Source organism: Aegilops tauschii, chromosome 7 (assembly GCF_002575655.3).
Source record: "Aegilops tauschii subsp. strangulata cultivar AL8/78 chromosome 7, Aet v6.0, whole genome shotgun sequence".
NCBI classification, from domain to species: Eukaryota; Viridiplantae; Streptophyta; class Magnoliopsida; order Poales; family Poaceae; genus Aegilops; species Aegilops tauschii.
In genome coordinates this window covers 221,585,041-221,606,552 of record NC_053041.3, presented here as the reverse complement: position 1 = coordinate 221,606,552, position 21,512 = coordinate 221,585,041, and the positions used below count along the sequence as shown (strand labels likewise).

General features: G+C 47.5%; 2 protein-coding genes and 2 long non-coding RNA genes across 7 annotated transcripts; 3 read left to right on the top strand and 1 right to left on the bottom strand.

Moving 5' to 3' along the window:
• Window positions 1-511: 511 nt before the first annotated feature.
• On the top strand, window positions 512-2,680 carry LOC141028114 (uncharacterized). The gene is made up of 2 exons (XR_012190375.1): window positions 512-943; window positions 1,079-2,680. It is a non-coding gene; the product is annotated as an uncharacterized lncRNA (long non-coding RNA).
• Window positions 2,681-3,875: 1,195 nt separating this feature from the next.
• Window positions 3,876-4,334, top strand: LOC141028115 (uncharacterized). Its single transcript, XR_012190376.1, has 2 exons — window positions 3,876-4,022; window positions 4,127-4,334. It is a non-coding gene; the product is annotated as an uncharacterized lncRNA (long non-coding RNA).
• Window positions 4,335-7,220: 2,886 nt separating this feature from the next.
• LOC109731696 (squamosa promoter-binding-like protein 17) lies at window positions 7,221-11,560 on the top strand. 2 transcript variants are annotated; one of them, XM_040395676.3, is made up of 3 exons: window positions 7,221-7,816; window positions 10,432-10,565; window positions 10,660-11,560. In XM_040395676.3, exons 1-3 carry the CDS (start codon window positions 7,449-7,451, stop codon window positions 11,310-11,312), a joined length of 1,155 nt encoding a protein of 384 aa, XP_040251610.1. In that variant the 5' UTR covers window positions 7,221-7,448; the 3' UTR covers window positions 11,313-11,560. The 2 variants fall into 2 exon arrangements, with proteins under 2 accessions (XP_040251610.1, XP_020146461.1); XM_020290872.4 differs by having other exon boundaries at window positions 7,309-7,816; window positions 10,657-11,560.
• Window positions 11,561-12,012: 452 nt separating this feature from the next.
• Window positions 12,013-14,901, bottom strand: LOC109731697 (uncharacterized). 3 transcript variants are annotated; one of them, XR_006666824.2, is made up of 5 exons: window positions 14,125-14,884; window positions 13,312-13,377; window positions 12,813-12,917; window positions 12,584-12,698; window positions 12,013-12,494 (listed from the first exon to the last, which is right to left on the bottom strand). XR_006666824.2 is itself a non-coding variant. In XM_020290874.4 (4 exons), exons 1-3 carry the CDS (start codon window positions 14,773-14,775, stop codon window positions 12,858-12,860), a joined length of 777 nt encoding a protein of 258 aa, XP_020146463.1. In that variant the 5' UTR covers window positions 14,776-14,884; the 3' UTR covers window positions 12,013-12,494; window positions 12,813-12,857. The 3 variants fall into 3 exon arrangements, 2 of the variants coding, with proteins under 2 accessions (XP_020146463.1, XP_020146462.1); XM_020290874.4 differs by lacking the exon at window positions 12,584-12,698; XM_020290873.4 differs by lacking the exon at window positions 12,013-12,494 and having other exon boundaries at window positions 12,526-12,698; window positions 14,125-14,901.
• Window positions 14,902-21,512: the final 6,611 nt, after the last annotated feature.

Sequence of the window (21,512 nt, the reverse complement as noted above, 5' to 3'; positions counted from 1 at the left end):
TGAGCTGTCGGTTCAACGTGGCGGACAGTACGCTCCATTGCTCTTCCCCTCGGTTTGAGATTGTAGAATTCCAAATTGTCCGAACCCAAATGGGGAAGCCCGTTGAATTGTAAAAAAGTGTCCGGACTTGACAGTCTGAACAAGATCGGAATGGATACCTGTCTTGGAGATGCCCTAAAGAAACAACAGAATCCTGTATACCTAAGAGAGTCATGACCACTAATGTATTTATCTCGACATGCAAGTATTCCACCTCATCATACAATTATAAGGTCCATATGAACATGCAATCATATGTGGAAAAAACCCACCACAACATTTAGCAATGCATGGAAAAATGTTTTCCATTCAATTGTTCTAATTATATTCAATAAATGTTTTACAACAATACATAATCTCTAATCTTAATGGTTCAGTTGGTAGTCTCCGCCGGTTATTTTTCGTCCCACCATTTTCGTCCGGTTTTTTTCGTAGGTTTTTTTCGTCCCGTCCCCCTCCCCAGCCCACGCACAGAGTAAAAAAAAACACCCCGCAAAAAAAAAAGTCTTATCGATCCCCTCGAGGAGACCGCGCCGCCATCTTGCGATCTCGAGAAGACGCTGCCGGATCTCGTGCGATCTCGCTGGCGCAGACGTACGGGATTGCCGCCGCGGACGTAAGGGTCACGTCATATCTCGTCGCCGATGAGGTACGGGATCGCCGCCGCCGACCTTCCTCAATCTTTTGTCTAGGGTTCCCCGCCTCCGCCGCCACCGACGACGGCGCCATCACGGAACCTCAGGGCAGGTCAGGTCTCCAAGCAGCTCGTGCTTGTGTGGGGTCGCCGCACTCCGCACACCGCTGCCGTGGCGGATCCCCGGGGCCGCCGCCGCCGCTGAACCCCATGGACGAAGTCGTCCCACGAACGGCCGATGCAGGCACCACAACAGCAGCTCGTTACCGAGTAAGTTCTCGGCACCCAGCACGCACGTTGGCACCATGCTCTTGGTCAGCGGTTGCATGCTCCTCGGTTTCCCTTGCAAGATGAACACCATACGCTGCACCGGGTCACCCTCTTGATCACTTTCTCATGCTGCAGAATATCAGGGGTGCATATGATGTACAGGATCATCTCGTCCATGCCATGGAACAAAGCCACCTGCTTGACAAGCTCCAAACAGAGGTAAGGCTTGATGCCCCGCTGGATCAACTATCTTTACAATATTGTTGTGACTTTCTAATGACTGTAGCCCATTTTTTCTTCATTGTTCTTTGGTCTTTTTTGGGAGATTTAACAAGTTTCTTTCAAATTATCACAAATGGAGATGCTTTTCTGAACCATTATGTAAAAGAATTGGAATCACTGACAGATTAAATTCAGCCACAATTGCATGAACGAGTGAGTGCTGAGTAGCGAAGCCAATATTTGCCATTTCAGATATCTAGCCAATTAATAATAAGACCACTAAAACTAATAATGGTACTATCTCTTACAAATAAAGTTACCCTTACAACGGATTGAGGCAGTAGATTACCGAGCCTGCATCATGATGGCCCTTCTTTATGTCAGTTGTGTTGGACCAGTTAAAGGTAACTGCATCTTTCTTACAATTTTTTGGACTATTAATATTTTCCCTGTCTGAGCCAACCAAAAGATACTTTCATGCAGCTATTTCTAATTTAATTTAAACCAAGATGACTATCACCAGTCCCTTTTTTAGTTTTCATGCATTTATCAAGGAAGCTACTTTGTTACTTGGAATGATAAAATAGCTACAATGTAGATATGCTGATTTTGTGTTTGAAACAGTCTGTTCTGATGAATGCCTCTTTTAGTTGCCAAGCTCCAATGGCTTACCAAGATGTGTCTTTTTTCATGGACCAAGTAATTAAATTAAGAATTTGAAAAAAGTGAAGGTGAGGTAGAGAATATTGGTCCTGTCAAGAAATAATGCTTGTGTTGTTTTATTCCAGTCAATGTATTGTTTCTCTGTCTTGTGAACTGAGAGGTCATTCGTTCAGGTATTATGGAAGCTCAACCAGGTGCTTTCGGAGTCGACTGATTAAAAGCTAGACACTGATTCTTTTTGTTTCATAATTTACTTTGTTGTGATCCCAACAATTTGTTTTTATTTCAAGAGTGGTACTAATCTTGGCCTAAGAAACTTGTATGCTGCTGTGACCATAATTTGAAGTGACATTGTGCTCCATCAACCATTATTTGGCTTCGCTGAAAGTAATTGTAGGCTGTAAGCTCGAAAGTGCTGAATTGATCCCGAGTCATGTAAGCTCTTCTATTCTCGCAACAGTTAGTCCTAAAGGACCAAAGGTCCTTTAAATATGTTGAAATATTAATAAAAATGTAGCATCAATGGCATTAAAATGGAATATGAAATCGATAGTGATTCCAATGGTGTTTCGTAGATAGGTTTCTCGTTGCTGATTTTTTCGCATATGGTTTGCTGCATAATAAACTTGTATAACTATGCACTGATGTGTAATACAGATAACAATTACGTATTCATATTCTATCATGGCCATCATCGGCAATGGATGACTGAGCAGAGGATTGGCTCAATGTAGGTTTGTAAGCCTGAATGTCATTTTTTGCACTTTCTTCAACGATAACATATTTTTTTCACTGGCACACTAGGACACAAGTAATTTGAACATAATACAGGTGATAAATGACTTCTAAAAACTGAACTAGCCAGTTTATGTTTCTGGAGATATCACATACTTGACTTACATGATAAGCAATATATATATATATATTTAGAGTAATATTTTTTTGGACTGCTTGAGCTAGGAGTACAAGGAACAAGGGAGCAGGACTTGGAGAAGAAGGGATCCAAAAATCGAAAAGGCACTGGACTTGGAGAAAGAGAGAGCGTCGTGGCACATTCAGTTGCAGAAACATCAATTGCTTGATTTGTGTGTAAAACCTCTAATATAAAGGGGAGTACCTAGGTTGCTTCGTTTGTTTCATTAGTCCCATCGATCAAAGCCCACCCCCACCAAACACCCTCCCAAAGGGCTTACCCAGGTCCACCCATGAAGTCTCTCAAAGCTTCATAAGTCAACTGGCTTGGTTGATTCCTCTGGTTCTCCACTACACATATTTTTTTCTAGATTTTTGCAGTTTCTTTCTTTGGCTTATTTCATGTAACATGGGGATTTCTTGTAATTTTGTTTTGTTCATGAAGATGCAGAATCAAGAGGAGACCTAAACAAGCTTCTTCTCAGTTCAGAAAAAAACTCATTTCTGGCATAACTCGGCAATCCCACTCAAAAGGAGGAGCAGTATCACTTAACCTGTTCATATTACCCCCAATATGAATTATCATCCTCGATGGCCACTCCAGGGAAGGATTCTCATCAAGAATCACTGTTGCTGGAGGTTTCTCGCAATGCACAGCACCGATAGGCAAAACTTCTTTGTTACCCACACCATCTCTACAATAAGAGGGTGTGCATGTGCGAAAAGAAGGATATGATGATCTACTTATCAGCTCATAGGAATGACAGACTATTTTTCTTTCTTTAAGTGCTTATCAGGTAAATATTTGTCCACATGGTAATAGAAATCATATGGTGCCAAGTGATGGGGAACTTCGCTGGTTGTCTACATGATGGCTCGGGGCCATGCTTGATGCTCGTGCCATGGGACACATTACAAGCCCCCTCACCCACCCTGACGAGAAGGGCGGCAAGACGACAATTGCTTGCTGATTTTTATCGTTGCATAAATATGCTTATTGTTACAGTGCTTGTCGCTGAGCTGGAGATGGAAAGAACCAATCTTACTTTACTGTTGTGTGAGAATTATTAGTCTGCAAATTGATTACCAATCCCTCCGTCTCAAAATAAGTGACTCAACTTTGTACTAGCTTTAGTACAAAGTTGAGTCACTTATTTTGGGATGGAGGGAGTATTTTTCTATCCTTTGGTGAAATGACCAGGAGCAAGCAAGATGTTGCCAATACTTGCGAGATGATAGTGTACTTGGCCTTGACTTCCTTTTCTGGTCCTAACCAATTAGTGTAATGTTTTTCATTGTTTATTATCCTCGGTGCATACAAAAAATTACTTGAGTCTCAGGTAGCCAGGTTGCATTATCACCATCTTATAAATATTTGTTGTGCAGGTCTGAGCTATGTGCAAGGAAGCTCAAGACATTGGAGGAAAGCATTGTCGGATATGTGGTATCCTGACCCTCTTACTTGGGACTGGGATAAGTTACAATCTTACATGTTCTGAGTTCTGTACTCCCATGTACTTGGGTCAAGAATTTATCTTGACATTATTTTAAAATTTTCTCTAAGATGTGCATATCACCGCTGAATTTTTTGCAATATATAAATTCAGTGTTATTGTGAACACTTGAACTATACATACAGATGTGTAGAATGAGATTGTTGTATACAGGACTGAGGTTATCCTTTAGTCAGCTAAATAGTGAATAGTTTACTGATGTATATTATTAATAAGCTTCTAATAAATATGATTTGCCAAAAAAATAAATTGCGCATACAAGAGTCAGCTAGGTAAATATGATTTAATAGGTTACTGAAGATTTGCCATGAATAAAAATGGCACGGTCAGCTAGGTAAACCGCAGGATGTTTTCCGCACCGTGGATGTCTTCTTGTGTCAACCTGCTCTTGGTAAGTACAGTATGAACTGCCAAAATTTCAATGGTACATGAATGGATAAATTTGGCATGACGGTGAATATGTTATCATCGCACTAAAACAAATCTATGCTATGATGTATCTTGATCAATCTTCAATACCATTTGGGGTAAACGCTCGTGTAGATAATCATGTCTCCTTGAAATTATTTGTATGTAAATAGTTTTGTGCTATGGTGTACCTTTGCTGCTCCTGAAAATTCTTAGTGTAAATGGTCATGGAGATAATTATGTCTATTTGAAGTTACTAGAAAGTAATGAAATTCTATGTTCATGACATTTCTCTTTTCTTTTCATGAGAAAAAAATCACTGAAGGAAGGATCAAATTATATAGCATGGCCAGAGATGAGTAACTCGGAGTCACAACTTCACCACCATTTCCAAATGCAAGTTTGTTGGGAAGTCAAAGTCATGCGCTAGGTTGAGAGGAGGGGAGGCATCTGGTAGAGAGAAATGTTATCTCAGTGTGGCATCGAGGTCTTGAGAGAATGTTTGTTTAACTACCATAGTTTCAAGTCATTTTCTACTCCATAGCAACACACAATTATCTTATTAGAATTTGTACACGGGTGTTATTACTTGGTAGAAACAAGTGAGAATACCACAATTATTTGGGAGAATTTTTATTACTGAGACCTTTATATTTCTTCTAGACAAAAAGCCAACATCTTTGTTGAGGTTGAAGAAAAGGGGAGATAAACTTGCCATAGCAAAGTATGCATCTTTCATTAATTGTAAATAAGAAATTCAATTCGCCGTCATCTCTCTGAGGTAGTGATAACCTTCTCATTTTCCAATCAGATATATAATACGCCATCATCTCTTGGAGTATGTGAGGACATTTTCATGTATCTCAAATCATATGAATAGTAATAAATCATATGAATAGTAATAGGAAAAGAGATGTCCTTTCATTCATATCATTGGATTTTTCCCATTGAGTCTAGGTTAATATTATTTTCATATGAAATGTGAAGGATAGGAAGATTTTGTCCATAGGAATATGATTCTATTCCTACAAACCAAAGGACTTTAAATATATTTTTCTATAAAAATCCTATCCTATAGAATTCCTATAAAATTTCTCCAAACCAAAGGAGGCCTCAAAGGCCCGTAGCAACGCACGGGCATTGTACTAGTCAAATTTAATAAGTCATGTGTATGTTTAATTTTGGTTCTCATGTTACCAACCCAAATTTCATCAACCAATTCCTGTGGGAACTCGCCGTGTATTCTTTGCTCGAGCCCAAATGAACAATAAACTCCAATGTTTCTTACCTCGAGCTCAAATGAACTGGAATGAACAGTAAACTCCCAAAAAAATGATTTTCCTTTACAAATTTTGACAAATGTTTTTTGTGCTCGCAAAGTTTATCATGGAATGGCATCCATGGAAGTCGTGGCAAAGAAAACAAAATCAACGTCATTCCATGATGAAATTTTACAAGCGCTCAAAACATTTGTCAAAGTTTGCCCAAAAATTAAGATTTTTTTTGAAAAAAAAATATTAAATCATTGCGGACTTGGATGCACTCCCAGGAACCTACTCGTATTTCTCCAAGAGAACGTAGAGGACCACTCTCCACAGAAAGACTGCACAGTACTAGTAGGAGTAGCACTTTTGCACGTAGGAAATGGAAAGGCACGTGCACATGAGCTCATGCAAAGGTAAAGCTGGGCGGAAACCCGTGTGATTCTTTTTACCACAAAAGGGCAAAAAAGAAACATCCCATCCACACTCACTCGCTCGCTCAAGTAGTAGTAGCAGCCCGTAGCCCTGTTTCCCGATTTTAACCCTGAGGTAACTAGTCACGCGGCGAGTGGGTAAACTTTCTACTCCCAAAATGGAGCACCACTGATGAACAGCGACATTAATACCTACCAATTCTGCCACTCACAGGTCTACTGGGTAGCAGCAGCTACAGCGTACAGGTCCGGTGTTAAAGGAGGGGAGAGAGGGGAGGGGAGGGAGCTGGCCCCTCATGGGAAACATCTACTGTGCGGCGACGCTAGCTGCGGCGGCCTGGCGCTGCCATCACGGCCGTGCTGTTCATTCATGGCACTGCTGCGCTGCGTTGGCGGTGGCAGACGCAGACGCAGACGCAGACGCAGAGATGCAGGGCACTGCTCTCTCACCTCCTCTCGGCGCTGCGTGATTTGATAAGTGGAGGCAGGCGACGCAGCCAATGCCAAAGATGGCATGAATAGGCAGGGGGGGCACAGCCTTTTCACCATACGTACTTGCTCCCCGGCATGCACGGGCATACAAAACCCAACCCAACCCCTCCCGCCCGCCCGCACCCCCACGCACCGCGCGCAGCCGTTTTACCCAGCATGGCAAGGGGCGCATCCCTCCTCTTTCTCATCGACTGACGAGGACCTGAGGCGGAGGAGGAGGGAGCAAAGCAAAAGGTGCTGGTGAGTGGTGACTATAGCTACCATGACAAGTTGAGAGAGAGAGAGAGAGAGAGAGAGAGAGAGAGAGAGAGAGAGAGAGAGAGAGAGAGACCCACACTAGGCTGTCGCACCAACAGGTAAGGAGAGAGATGGGGGTTTAATTTGAAGGGTGAAGCCTGGTCACTCGTGTGTGTGTGCGTGTGTTTCCCCATAGTCACCACTCTCCCTCTTTCCCCTCTTTCCCCTCTCTCCCTCGAGAGAGGAGAGGAGAGGGGGGCCAGCAAGCAAGAGCAGTGTTCCACAGCCACCTCCACCTCCACGACCAGCATCCCCAGCTCACCGCACCACCAGCTAGCTAGGACCGACGACAGGCGCCGCAATGGAGATTGGAAGCGGCGGCGACGGGAGTGGCGGAGGGGGCGGGGACGACCAGCAGCGCCACGGGCTCAAGTTCGGCAAGAAGATCTACTTCGAGGACGCCACGGGCACCGGCGGTGGCAGTGGCAGTGGCGGCGTCAATGCGTCCTTGTCCAAGCCGCCCGCGGGCAGCGGGAGGAAGGGGAAGGCCGTGGCCGCCGGGGGAGCGTCCGGCTCCGCGCCGCCGCGGTGCCAGGTGGAGGGGTGCGGCGTGGATCTGAGCGGCGCCAAGCAATACCACTCCCGCCACAAGGTGTGCTCCATGCACACCAAGGAACCCCGCGTCGTCGTCGCCGGCCTCGAGCAGCGCTTCTGCCAGCAGTGCAGCAGGTCACCATTGCTCCTCCTACCTCCGCCTCCTCTCTCTCGCTGCGTTTCTCTTCCTCGCCGCCAATTTCTTGACGTATTCTGTAGAGTACAGTACATGGTGTATTCCTAGCCATTTTTTATTGGCTTCTTGTTGAAGGTTTCCTTCTGTCCACATTAGGTAAACTGTAGCCCAAGCATTAATAGGTATAGCACTAGTATTATTGTGACTGACTTAGCTTGGTGGGGCCTCCCGTTTGTGTCAATTGCTTTGCGTCTATAATTAGTTTCACAAGCTTCTTTCATTTTTTTTCTCGGGAACACAAGCTTCTTTCATTGGGTTAGGTGTTAGCGACTTTTATTTATTTATTACGGCCATTGCTTGTAGCAGCTTAATACTTTGTGCTCTATATTTGAGTGTACTGATGATAATTCTTAAGTTGGTAGACTGATTGATATGTTTTCGGTGATGTGACATCCCTGCCTTCCGGTTGCTTTGCATAAGATTCCTCTAGCTAGCATATCTACTATACTATACTTGGTAGTTTAGTAGTAGCCGATTAGTGGTAGTCCAAAAACTATCCATTTCGTATAATTAGTTCTAAAATGGTCAAATCAAATCAGGAACAGTGAGAAATAACGATCTTCCATTGTAGCATTCTGCTTCGTCATAGGTTGGTAGTCTTAAGTCTGGTAAGTCCGTACTCGGCTCAACTCAAGCTCCTTTTCTTTTTTGAGGGGCAAGCTTCTCTCCTTAGTTTTTTTTAACATACGCGTATACACTTGTTCTGTGAACACACACGCACAGCCAATCCCTATGAGCACCGTGTAGAGACTGCACATCACCGAAAATTCTGAAATAAATCCAGAAATAAATGCGAGCACCATGACTTGAATCCTGGTGGGCTAAAAATACCAGTGTCCTCCTAACCATCCAACCACAGGTTGGTTCGCACTTCTCTCTTTAGTTAGCTGACTTTCTACACGTCATGTAACTTTCTGTAAACTATTTCCGGTTTTAACTAGGTTAGAAAACCCAAAGGCTGCATTACAGATGTTTATATGTATTTTTAGGGGTTACAGATGTTTATATGTGCTATCCAACTTCTTTGTATTTCCTTTGTTGAAAATTTCTTTGTATTTCATAAAATGGACGAATGGCTTGTGGCTCGAATTGTTTAATTGTGTTATTAATTACTATCACTTTAACTGAAAAAACAAAGCATACACATTGCTTACCTATTTTGGATTTTATTTTTTAGCCCCCCTCTTGTTGCACAGTACTGTGCATGCTCGGGATGTTGGTGCGCTCATGCTGTGAACACCGGGAAGGAGGGGAGAGGAAATGGTTGAATATAGATACATATTGATGTGAGGGGAACTTTTGGTCTATGGGTGTAGTACACCTATATGAAAAATAAAATTAGTAATTAAATAAAAAGTCATGAAATTCTAAAAATACGTTTGAAATAAACTTGATCTTCCATTGTACTTGTAAAAAATTCACAAAAAGAAAAACCACATTGACTTCTTTTAGAAAAAAAAATTCCGGCCAAAATAGTGTGAATAGTGATTTATAATAGCAATATTTTTTTGCCCTTTAGTCAACGCTGGTCTTTTCTTCGTGAAAATTTACATACTAGTGCAAAAGGAAGTCAAGTTTACTCTAAAAACACTTCTAAACTTTTTTGACCTTTATTTTACATATTAATTTTTTTCTCATATGAGTTGTATATACACCCAGGAACCAAAGTGAATTTCCCCATATTGATGAGAAATGTTCAGTTTAGACAGACGCATTCAAAAAATATGGACAGCACACTAGATTTCAATTTGCGAGTTTGCGACTTGAAAGGGCAGTTACCAATCATTCCGTAATTTTTCATTCACTAACAACCCATTGTCATGTTTTCATAATAAGTTCTATAGTTTATAAGCGAAATGACTTATGTTCTCTGGCTCTAGTTCTTTCGCGAAACTCATGAATGTCTGAGTTGTGCCAATGTCCAGCGTGTCTCTGACAAGAGGCATAATCAGAAAAGCTAAGCTAAAATGATATCTCCCTCCACACTTGATGGACAATCCTCTGCCCCTTGGTGAGGTGCATTATTGATTGTGTTAAGCCAGACATCTCACATCTGTATGAATGATTACAATCTTCTTTACACATGTACGGTTCCTTTGCCCCTTTCTTTTCTGGGGCCAGTTTTTCCATGTATGGGGTGTGATTATGAAGGCCGTTAAGATAATGTTCCTTAATGGGATGTTCAGTACTGCTATATTAAGAAGAGAGACATTCTTAGCATTGCCATGCCCTTTTGACCAGGCCTGTTGTTTTGCATTATGCTTGTTTGTTCCCAAGATATGCTAATATATATAGGGAGCATGTAGTACTTGTGCAGCTTGCTATATCTTTGTTAAATTAGTATTCCAAACTACTGATTTTTTTAATACCGTTAGTAGTACCCATCTCGTATTGTATCAACATGAAGAAAAAAAAAATCTTTATTTGATCTTATACAATGAAACCCTGTGAGATTTGGATCCATAACTTTTATTCGGTCATTAACTCGTCATACCTCACTGCTAAATTCAGTTGAGGAGGGTTGTACCACTAATTCTGTGCTCGAATTTCTCAGGTTCCACCAGTTGCCTGAATTTGATCAAGGAAAACGCAGCTGCCGCAGACGCCTCGCAGGCCACAACGAACGCCGGAGGAAGGCGCCCCCCGGCCCTCTCGCGACACGCTACGGGCGACTCGCCGCATCCTTTGGTGAGCAACGGCTGGTTTGCCTCTCTTGCTCTCACCGATCACTACCGGTCAAGTTCCATTTGCTGATTTGCTCTTGTGATCCTTGGTGCAGAAGAACCCGGCAGGTTCAGAAGCTACCTGCTGGATTTCTCGTACCCAAGGGTTCCGAGCAGCGTGCGGGATGCCTGGCCGGGCGCTCGACCAGGCTACCGGATGCCCGGTGAAATCCAGTGGCAAGGCAACCTAGACCTGCGTCCTCACACAGGTGCGGCCACGGGATACCACGGCCACCACGCATACAGCAGCCACGGTGGCGGCTTCCCCGGCCCAGAGCTCCCTCCAAGTGGGTGTCTCGCAGGGGTCGCCGCCGACTCCAGCTGTGCTCTCTCTCTTCTGTCAACTCAGCCATGGGACAACACCCCCCACGGTGCCAGCCACGACCACCGGTCCGCGGGCTTCGATGGCCACCCTGTGGGAGTGTCACCCTCCATCATGGCGAGTAACTACATGCCGCCCCCGGCGAGCCCCTGGGGTGGCTCCCGGGGCCATGAAGGCGGCCGGAACGCGCCACATCAGCAGCTGCCACATGACGTCCCGCTCCACGAGGCGCACCACCCTGCAGGCTCTAGCCAGCACGGCCACTTCTCAGGCGAGCTCGAGCTCGCTCTGCAGGGGAACAGGCCGGCGCCTGGGCCACGCGGCGGCGATCACAGCAGCGGTGGCGGCGCGTTCGACCACCCCGGCAGCTCGTCCAACTGGTCTCTGTAGGGGCCATTCTAACTACGTACGTTACCCTAAGCCTGCGCAGGGAAGCATGGTACTGAAGAAGCCCCTGCCTGCCGTTCATTTTAACCTTCTGGTCACCAGTATGGGAAGGAAGGGTTCCGAAGTGGCAGGCGACTGATTTCTTCCTTATGCATAATGTCCATGAACTCCAAACTATTTGCGCCCATGTGATGTAAACCATGAATTTGAAGTATCGGTATGCTCGTCGAGGACCTTGACTCGTCGTATTATTCCCTTGTTAATCCTGCATTGCCAGGAATCTTGTTCTTGTTTATGCATGCAAAGTTGAGGCCACAGTCACACAGCGTGGCTTTGCAGCATGCTCTCAGCACCGGTGGTGTCCTGTTGATGGGCTGGCTGAGGTGAGAAAGTGAGATCAAGCAATGCAGCAGCTCCTTTGCTCCGAAAGAACAGATCAGTGGTGGGAACTCTGGTAGTATATTCTCTCCAAAACATCAGCACTTGCTTTCATCTGACAGAGACTGCCAAGAATAATGTGTTCCCAGCATCTCCCTTTTTTTCCAGTCACCGTTTGCTGGGATGCTGATCCAGACCTTGTGATCTTGTTGATTTTGTTTGATGGTAAAGCTGAAACCTTTGATGCTTCCAAAGACTCTGGCTTCGGGTGTCAACAGAATTAGGGAGCCCACGCTAGAAAGGAGAACAAAGAATTGCCAGAGGTAGGGCAGGGTGGCTGATGCAGCCGTCATGATGACATAATAATTGAGCTCACACTGACAAATCTTGTGCCACATGTTGGCCCGTGATCAACAAACAGTGATCATAAATGGATCGCTTGTCCACATGAAAGATCGACACAAATGTAATTGCACTGTGCAGAGATTCCGGCATTGGCTGGAACAAAGAGATGAACAGTGCAGCCTTCCCACGACTCTAACTTCAACTGTTCGGCCGATGATTGATGAATAGTCCCTCGATTAGAAAGGAGGAACGGGAAACGTCAAACGTTTAGTGCAATTCTGCTGACATTACCGCTAGCTGAATTCAACTCGTTTCTTCACAGCTTAACACTACTGTCTTTTGGCCGCGGTAACTTCATTCAGAGTTTTGGACATGTCAGGGACATAACTTGAGCTCTAAATGGAGCAGTTCACACCATATGCGAACTCCTGAAGCTTCCCATTCCATCTCTGTAGCTTCAAACTGACGCAAAAAGATTTCTCATGCTGAGACATTTGATACAGAAAACTAATACACATAATAGTAGTTAAGAATATATTGTTTCCACTAACATGCTGGAGCTCAGTTTCTCCAGTTGGCTATGAACCAGTGATTGTGTCAAGGACTAAGGTTAACCGTACACAGTCAACTAATCAAGAATATCCCAAATGTCACATTTACCATAATCTGCATGATAGAGGCAAAACAAAACAGCAAGTTTGTAATCCAGTATGTGAAGAATCCAATGCGGTAATGCCAATCATTACTGAATACAGATTGCATTGCTCATAGAATCATCACCTGTAGCGGGAAGGACAGTGCCCTAGTCACCATTGACAGAGTGGATCAGTGATCATCTTCATTAGGCCCAGGGCATTCATTTGCCAGTGCTCCTGCTGATTCAAACTGAGAAAACAGCCAAGACAACCATATTTTAAAAGCATGGAAGATGCCACAGCAAACACACAATGTCTAAATGGATTTATAATTCAGAAAATGAAAATAAATAGAGTAAAATATGAGAATTGCAGTATCTATCTGGTTGTAATGCAGTAAAAGGGTGGAGAAATGCACTGGCAACACTAGAGATCTACTCCCTCGCTAAGTTAATATAAGATGTTTTTTGACACTATGACAGTGTCAAAAAATGTCTTATCTCAAAATAAGGAGGGAGTATATAATAAAACACGGATTCTCTACTGTGATCTTCCAAAGAAGCAATGTTATTACAAGATGGGGAATCAGGTATGAATGCTCTGCCTTCTACAGATAGTTGGCTTGTGTCCAGAATAAAACTGACCTTGCATCCACAGTAAAGGCAATAGTGGTGTTGAACACGCAGCTTATCCAATATGGTTTGTAAACCCTGCAGACATAAACGACATGTCAATCCAGTTCCTTCAGCAACACTTACAAATGATACCTTGGGCAAAAGGAAATCCAGAAAAGAACAAATGGCAACGAAATAATGATAAATAAATAAATAAAGTAGGATTTACTTTCAGAGCCTCTTGCAGAAATGTAGGGAAAGGCTGCGTACTATAGACCCAAAGTGGTCGGACCATTCCCCGGACCCTGCGCAAGCGGGAGCTACGTGCACCGGGCTGCCCTTTTTCTTATTTGCTTTCAGAGCTGAGCCACTTGCTAGTGCATTTGTAAGAACACAATGATCATGAGTTCAAGGGATAATTGTGGAAACATGTATGAACAACCAAATATTGGACAAATAAGCACATTGTCACAATTATCAATTGTCATGAACTCGTGATCATTGTGTTGTGGTAAATGCAGTAGGATGTGGCTAGATTCTGAATTATGAATCCAGCATATATTACTGAATTATATCTGATATATGACAAATCCATTAAACCTACAACAATTACGGTGTTCTATCCAAATCACAATCTCATACACAATCCTAACCATTGGAATGTTTTTCTCATCTACTTCACTTAATTCCATTTTTGTACGAAAAATTGGCAGTAATTAGCACATCTTTGAACATGTCGGTCCGAACCTGATACTGAGCTTGCAATCCTAAATTTGACCAACAGAATTACAGAACAAAGAACGGTGCACAAGTAAGAGTATCACATCAGTGAAAAACGGCTACCTCTTCAGTGATCACCTCTTCCTCTTCATCTTCTCCCTTCTCCTCCTCCTCCCCATCGGGGGCCGGTGGCTCCACCTCCCTGTTTTCCAGCTGCGCGAGCGCCGCCTCAGCCTTGCGGTAGTCCCACACCAACCTCCGTCCCTTCCATTGCGTGCTCTTCCTCGACCTCAGCTCCGCCACCATCTCCTCCTCCCGCTTCCTATCCCTCTCTTCCTCCTCCCGCGTCTTGGGCTCCGATAGCTGCGGCAGCAGCGCCACAGAAGCATCTGGCTCCGCCCCGAGTCCGGCCCGAGAGCGGCGGATCTCGATTCCGACCGGCTCGGTGCCGGCGCCGCGGGCGGCCGGGTCGTATCCCATCTGCTTCAACATCTTGAACCCAACGTTGCTCTCCGGGATGGCCTCCGCCATCCCGGCCAACGTGCGGGCATCCTCCTCTCTCTGGATCCTCTCGCGTTCCTTCCGCCGGCGCTCCTTCCACGGCAGCCCCTTGGCGCGCTTCGCCTGCCCTCGCGCCGGCGGAGCCGGCTTGGGGGGTTGCTTCCGGACCCCGAGGCTCCTGGTGGGAGAGGAGGGGCTCGGCGGGAGGAAGTGGGACAGGTCCCCCATGTAGTCGTCCTCGGCGTCGGCCTCAACGGCGGCGTTCGGCTCCATGGCCCTGCGGTGGTCGGGGCGAAGCGAGGTCGGCCGGGGAACGGCGTGGCGACTTGTTTCCGGCCTGGGGTTAAGCTTTTTCTTTTAGATCGGGTGGGGTCAGGTCGGTATACACTTCCAGTTTTTTTAACGTTCGCAGTAGAGCTGCGAAATTCATTCATAAGGACCCTCCGAAAAAGAAAGCACCGCAAAAGGCTAGTGCAAAAAGAAAAGAAAAAAAAAGGCAGCACCACCACAAACCCAAGCTCCATCGATAAGCCATGCACACCATCGGGAACCATCGCTGGGCCTCCCAGGGGACGCCTTTAAGGAGGGAGTGATATTAAGGACAACACTGTCACCCCGATCTAGACTAGCCAAATCTTACGTTTTCACCCGGAGTCCACAAGCCACGAGGCACGAAGAGCAAAACGAGCTCCACAGCGGTACCTCCAAGGAGAACGACGACATCCGTAGACGCCGCTACCGCCGGCACTGACAAGAATAGCGCAGGATTTTCATCCGAAGCCGAGTCTTCCGCCAACAAACATGGATCCGAGGCCTACCAGCGCCACCGGGCAGAAAAGGCCATGCACATACCAGGACGGACATGTCACCGACGCACGCAGAAACTCGCGAAAACGAGCCAACCTGACTAGGCCGTCCCGCCGCACGCAGGCCTGGGCGCCACACCAGATTCGGCCGTCCTCGGTCTCCGTGCGCAAAACTGGGCGAGGATCCGCACCGCAGCGCACAGGAAGGGCCGAGTTAGAACCGAAGCTGGCCGGCCTGCACCGCCGCGCGCCGTGACTGGACGAACACCAAATCAAACTGACCACCTCCGCACCGCCGCGCGCAAGGATAGTACCAGCCGAGCCGGAGCTGGTGCATCTGAGAACCTTCTCTACACCACAGCCGCTGAACGGTGCCGCTACTCCAAGAGATGGGCGTGAACATGCTTGAAAGAAGAGCCCACCAGCTTCTGCCGACCCCCTCCGCACCGCCACCACCAACGCAGCCCAGGCAACGAGATCCGGCGACTGGAACGTCAGATCGGGCGCGGCCACGGCCACAACGAGGCAGGCACCTCAGCAGGACGCGCGCAACGCGCCAGATCCGCAAAGGGACTGCCCCGGCCAACCGCGATGCGTCCACGCGCCCGCACACACGTGCCGCGCCCACGCGCCCAAGCCCGCTTCCTGGCGCCCGCACCGGCACGCCGCGCCCCCCGCGGCCGCACCTGCACGCCACGCCCACCGCGCTCATCGCGCCCAACACGCGCCACGCTCGTCGCGCCTACAGCCCGCGCCGCGCCCGTCGCGCCCACCGGCGCTAGCTCGCTGCGCTTCCCGCGCCCACCGGCGCCTGCTCGCCGCGCGCACAGCGCCCCCACGCCTCCCCAAGGCCGAGCGGCCCCGCGCTGCCCTGACCTCACGAGAGGGAAAAACGGAGGCCCCGCCGCCGCCGACGCCGCGCGGGCTTTGCCCGGCGGCGCTTGCCAGCGGCGGTGAGGGAAGGGGAGATCTGGGAGGCGGGTTGGTGTGGCGGCTAGGGTTTCGCCCGGGTCACCCGCGGGAAGGGCGACACGAGCGACCGCGTTCCGAAATATCAAAAGAAAGTGGCGAAGTCTGTAGAGCCCTTTCACTGTACACTTCCAGTTGGGCTTCGTAGATGGATTAATGGACGTGGCAAAGTGGGCTGGCATGGAATAAACCACCGGCCCGCGGCATGTTTAGGCCTAATGGGTTGCGTGCTTTTCAAGTTTACATGTTCTTTTCAGGCTATTTGGGCTGTTATTGGGGCCTATATACAAATAAGTTAGACAAAAACGGGTCGTGTCGTGCCGGCACGCGGGCCTGGTCTCACAGCCTATGCACAACATCAGACGTGCCGCGGGCCAGCATGACCCGTTTAGCCATGTGTCAGGTCCAGCCCATGATGGGTCGGGCACGTGTGCTAATGGGTCGGCACACCTGGCACGACTAAGGTTGCCCAGTCTGATTGTTTGTTCGGGCTTAGTGTAACATTTGGCTAGTTTTGGTTGTCCAGTGGAGTTTTTTTTTTTAAAATCCCAAATCTGAAAACTATATTATTGTTTCAGATATTTCATTTTATTACCGAGTCGTTGTTATGTCGAAGGAAGAGCAACTCTTCGTCGTCGCCTCGGTCGAAGAGCCTCTTTTCGTGGCCAGCTAGGCCGAAGAGGACTCTTTGTGGCCGCTGCAAAGGAAGACCACTTTTCATGGCCCCCAACGACAAAGAGTTTCGGGATAAGGTTTAGGTCCTTCTTCTTCCTTCGACCGGCTGGCCATCTCTCTTTCTATCTCTATCTTCTCTCTATCTCTATCCCCTCTCCCTCTCACTCTATCTGTTTCTTCGCCAATCTCGCCCGATCTAGCTCATTTTTTGGCCATAGAGGCATACTCTCCGCATCGACGTTTTGAACGTCGCCCCTTTGGAGGAGAACTCAGGGGACTAGGGCTTGAGGGCGAGGAGCTCGAGTAGAGGTAGAAGGCTTTACTGATGAGGCCGGCCTCATCCCTGGCATGTCAGGGGTGACGGCCACCCTCGAGCCGTCAAGGCTCTCCAGATAAAATTTCCTCCCTTCATAAATAAGGGCTAGTTCCTCATCTTCATGAAAAATGGGGTCCTCCGCTCGACGGTGCGTCTCCGGTTCGGGTGCAGGACTGCTTACAGTCTCGATCCAACGCTCCATCTCTATGTGGACTCAGTAAATGGTCGGTCAGATGAATTAACTATTAGAACAACTCGGGTAGACGAGGAAATATGGGATAACTTACTATGTCGGTAGGGTTGTAGTAGGATAGCCCGTCTCGGAATCGCTGCCTGGCAAAATCCTCTGCTGACCCTTGGTAGATACCGGCTAGTGCGGTCCCAAAGGCCGTTTGATCAAAAAAGCTTTTTCCGAATTGATCGAGAGGCGTCCTCCTCCCCATTGTACATACACAAAGGGTGTTGGCACTACCGAAGTGGCTGGACTCTTCGGTTGATCGCCGTAGCCATCACGTCTATTATGGTGAGGCCAGTGCTGGACAACTGATTTACCTGAGCCTCCAAGTTAATCACATCAGCACCCTCCTCTTGAGCAGTGCTCCGTGGTCTCCAGCTATAGCGCCTCCTCGGGGGCTCTGAGGAGAACGAGGGGAGTCCAGGCCGAACTGGGTCGAGGAGTGGAACATCTTCTATATAAACCACTCGGATGGCCAGACCTCTGTATCCTCCTGAGGTGTCCCTGATGGGTAGTCGGTCCCTTCAATTTGACAGACCTCGGCCGCTCCCACTTCAAATAGCCTCGTCCAGGGAGCAAGGCACTATGCAAAAATACTTCCTCCATAGCTCGAAGTGCGCCTCGCATCTGAGGTGCATCTCGCATAGGGCAACGAACCCTGCGATGTGTAGAATCGAGTTGGGGTGAGGTGGTGGAGTTGTAATCCATAGAACTCAAGCAAACCCCGAAGAAAAGGTGGATAGGAAATCCCAGGCCGTGTAGGAGGAAGGAAACAAAACATACCCTTTTGCCCTCTTGAGGGGTAGGGTGACTCTCCGCGTGTGCTTGCCCATTCATGGACGTTAATCCAGGGCGAGTGGCGGCCAGATTCAAATCTGGTAGATATCGTTGGGTAGCCAGGCGCTCCAATTGGATACCTGAAACGGCACAACTTCCCTAGTTACCTCTGATGGGGCCGTGGACGCGCCTCAAAGAACCTGCGTCGATCACCATTGGAAAAGTTCTCGAGGTTGGACTTGGGGGAAAAAGGGAGGCTTGCGCGGTTTGCTTGAGGGGAAGGGCTGAGATGTACTGTAGAGTAAAATTTGGGTGTTCTGCTCATAAATAAAAAGGAAAGAAACCGACGCTTGGACGTCTCGCCTTAAAGGGACTCGATTCCCCAAAAAGACATGGTTACCAAGGTCAGAAATTGGAAGCCACGTGCAGTGGGCCGGGGCCCCCAGGTAAGACCATCAACCATGCCGAGGACTCTTAGAAGCCGAACTGTGGGTGTCAAACACGGGAACTCCTATGTTTTTTTGAAAGCAACATAGCTTTATTACATAACCGAGCTTGGGCACACAATCGCCAACATTGACTGGTACATTGGAATCCCACTGCATACAGTGGTCAGAAACACAACTACGACCAATCCTGGCCAACTCATGAGCAACAGAGTTCACATTCCGTCTACACACTGAGACATTGAATTTCGAGAGCCAGAGCTTCATCTGGTATTTCATGTCTTCTATCACAGCCACGTATGCCGAGGAGTCCGACTTGCGCAGGTCCAGAGCTTCAGTTAGCAGTTGGGAATCAATTTCAAAAACCACTCGCACCATGCCAAGATCTGCTGCCATACTGAAAGGATCGATATAGTTGACTAGAGGGGGGTGAATAGGCAACTAACAATTTTTAGCTTTTCTTTACCAAATTAAACTTTTGCATCAAAATAGGTTGTCTAGATATGCAACTAAGTGAGCAACCTATATGATGCAATGACAACAAGCATGCAAGCAAATAAGAGATATAACAATAGTAAACTTGCGAAAGTAAAGGAACGAGATAACCAATAGTGGAGCCGGTGAAGACGAGGATGTGTTACTGAAGTTCCTTCCTTTTGAAGGGAAGTACGTCTCCGTTGGAGCGGTGTGGAGGCACAATGCTCCCCAAGAAGCCACTAGGGCCACCGTATTCTCCTCACGCCCTCACACAATGCGAGATGCCGTGATTCCACTATTGGAGCCCTTGAAGGCGGTGACCGGACCTTTACAAACAAGGTTGGGGCAATCTCCACAACTTAATTGGAGGCTCCCAACGACACCACAAAGCTTCACCACAATGGACTATGGCTCCGCGGCGACCTCAACCGTCTAGGGTGCTCAAACACCCAAGAGTAACAAGATCCGCTAGGGATAAGTGGGGGGAATCAAATTTCTCTTGGTGGAAGTGTAGATCGTGGCCTTCTCAACCAATCCCGAGCAAATCAACAAGTTTGATTGGCTAGGGAGAGAGATCGGGGGAAAATGGAGCTTGGAGCAACAATGGAGCTTTTGGGGGAAGAGGTAGGTCAACTTTGGGGAAGAAGACCTCCTTATATAGTGGGGGGAACAATCCAACCGTTACCCCCCACACCAGCCCTGCAGAGAGCGGTACTACCGCAGGAGGCAGCGGTACTACCGCTGATCACAGCGGTACTACCGCTCCCACGGGCGGTACTACCACTGGGCCCAGAGCGGTACTACCGCATATGAGCGGAACTATGGCCCCCACTGCCGCGGCAAGTACCGCAAAACCCGACACGAAAAAAGACCCCTCGAATCGAGGCGGTACTAGCACGAGACCGCAACGGTACTACCGCAGGGGCTACCAGCGGTACTACGGCTCCAGAGCGGTACTACCGCTCCTAGAGCGGTACTACCGCTTGTAACCATAAGCGGTACTACCGCTCTGGCCCGCGGTACTACCGCTGGGACCAGAGAAGGCACACTCAGAAGGGGAACGAGCCCATCATAGAAGGGGAAAGGCTGGGAGGAGGGCAAAAGGAGTGTACGTGATGATTCCGCCCTAGCCTTTCCAAAGCGGACCCCCTCTTGATAGTACGGTGATCCCTATGAAACTAGTCCACCAAACTAATTCGAAAGGACTACACCGTCTTCGCTTCAAGCTCCGAGGGGAGGGAATCGTCTTGTGCCAAAAGGATGAATCTCTGAAAACACTCAATGCACGCGATTAGTCCGCAAAAGCATTGTCATCAATCACCAAAACATCTTAGGGACAAATATGCCCTTACAATCTCCCCCTTTTTGGTGGATTGATGACAATACATGATTTGCACAAACGGGAAAAGACAAGGACATAAGCAAACCCCAAATCTCTAAAATATAGACGAGCTCCCCCTAGATGTGTGCCACCAAGATAAGTGCTTTGGACTGCACGACACACATACTAGGATCAACACTCCCCCTGTATTTTAGAGCCCAACAACATAAGCGAGATTCAGGAGAGCAGGAAATATAACCTAATAAGCATGCAACTCATGAGATACCAAATGACTAGAGACATAGATAAAGATATGATAAGGATAAGGTAGCATATGTCTCACACCATATGACTGGGACTCGGGTCTTACTAAACACAAAAACCAAACAAAGCACAAGGTAGCAAACACAACGAAAGCACAAAGACACACTCGCAACACAACGACGCAAATACGCAAATCCCTAAACTCTCTCCCCCTTTGTCATCGAGACACCAAAAGGGGCAAAGAGCTAACCTACGGCTCCAGGTGAGAGCATGCTGAGGATCTCGAACATCAGGGCTCTGCGGGATCATCTGCACCGCCGTCCCCGGCCGGAGACTGCTCGGCATCTGAATCGGTCCACGGACAGTGCTGCTGGATCCACTCCTCCTCCTCAGTGATCTGACCCTCAGAGCCGCTGGTGACTGTCGCACCCATCTGACGCATAAGCTCCTTGTGGCGCCCCCTTGCCTTCTTCTCAGCCACATGAGTCATGTACTGACCGTGAGACTCCATGCAAAACAGCTTCTTCATCTTGCGTTTGAGCTTCTTTGCCCAAGAGGGCTGTGCCGCAGAAGGCTCTGTCCCAGAAGGCACATAATCCTCATCGTCATCATCGGCATCAGTCTCGCCCTCGGTCTCCATGGCAGTAGCAGAAGATGGAACTCCAGATCTAGGAATGCCCCAATTATCCTTCTTCCTCAGATGCTTGATCTCATGGGAAACCAA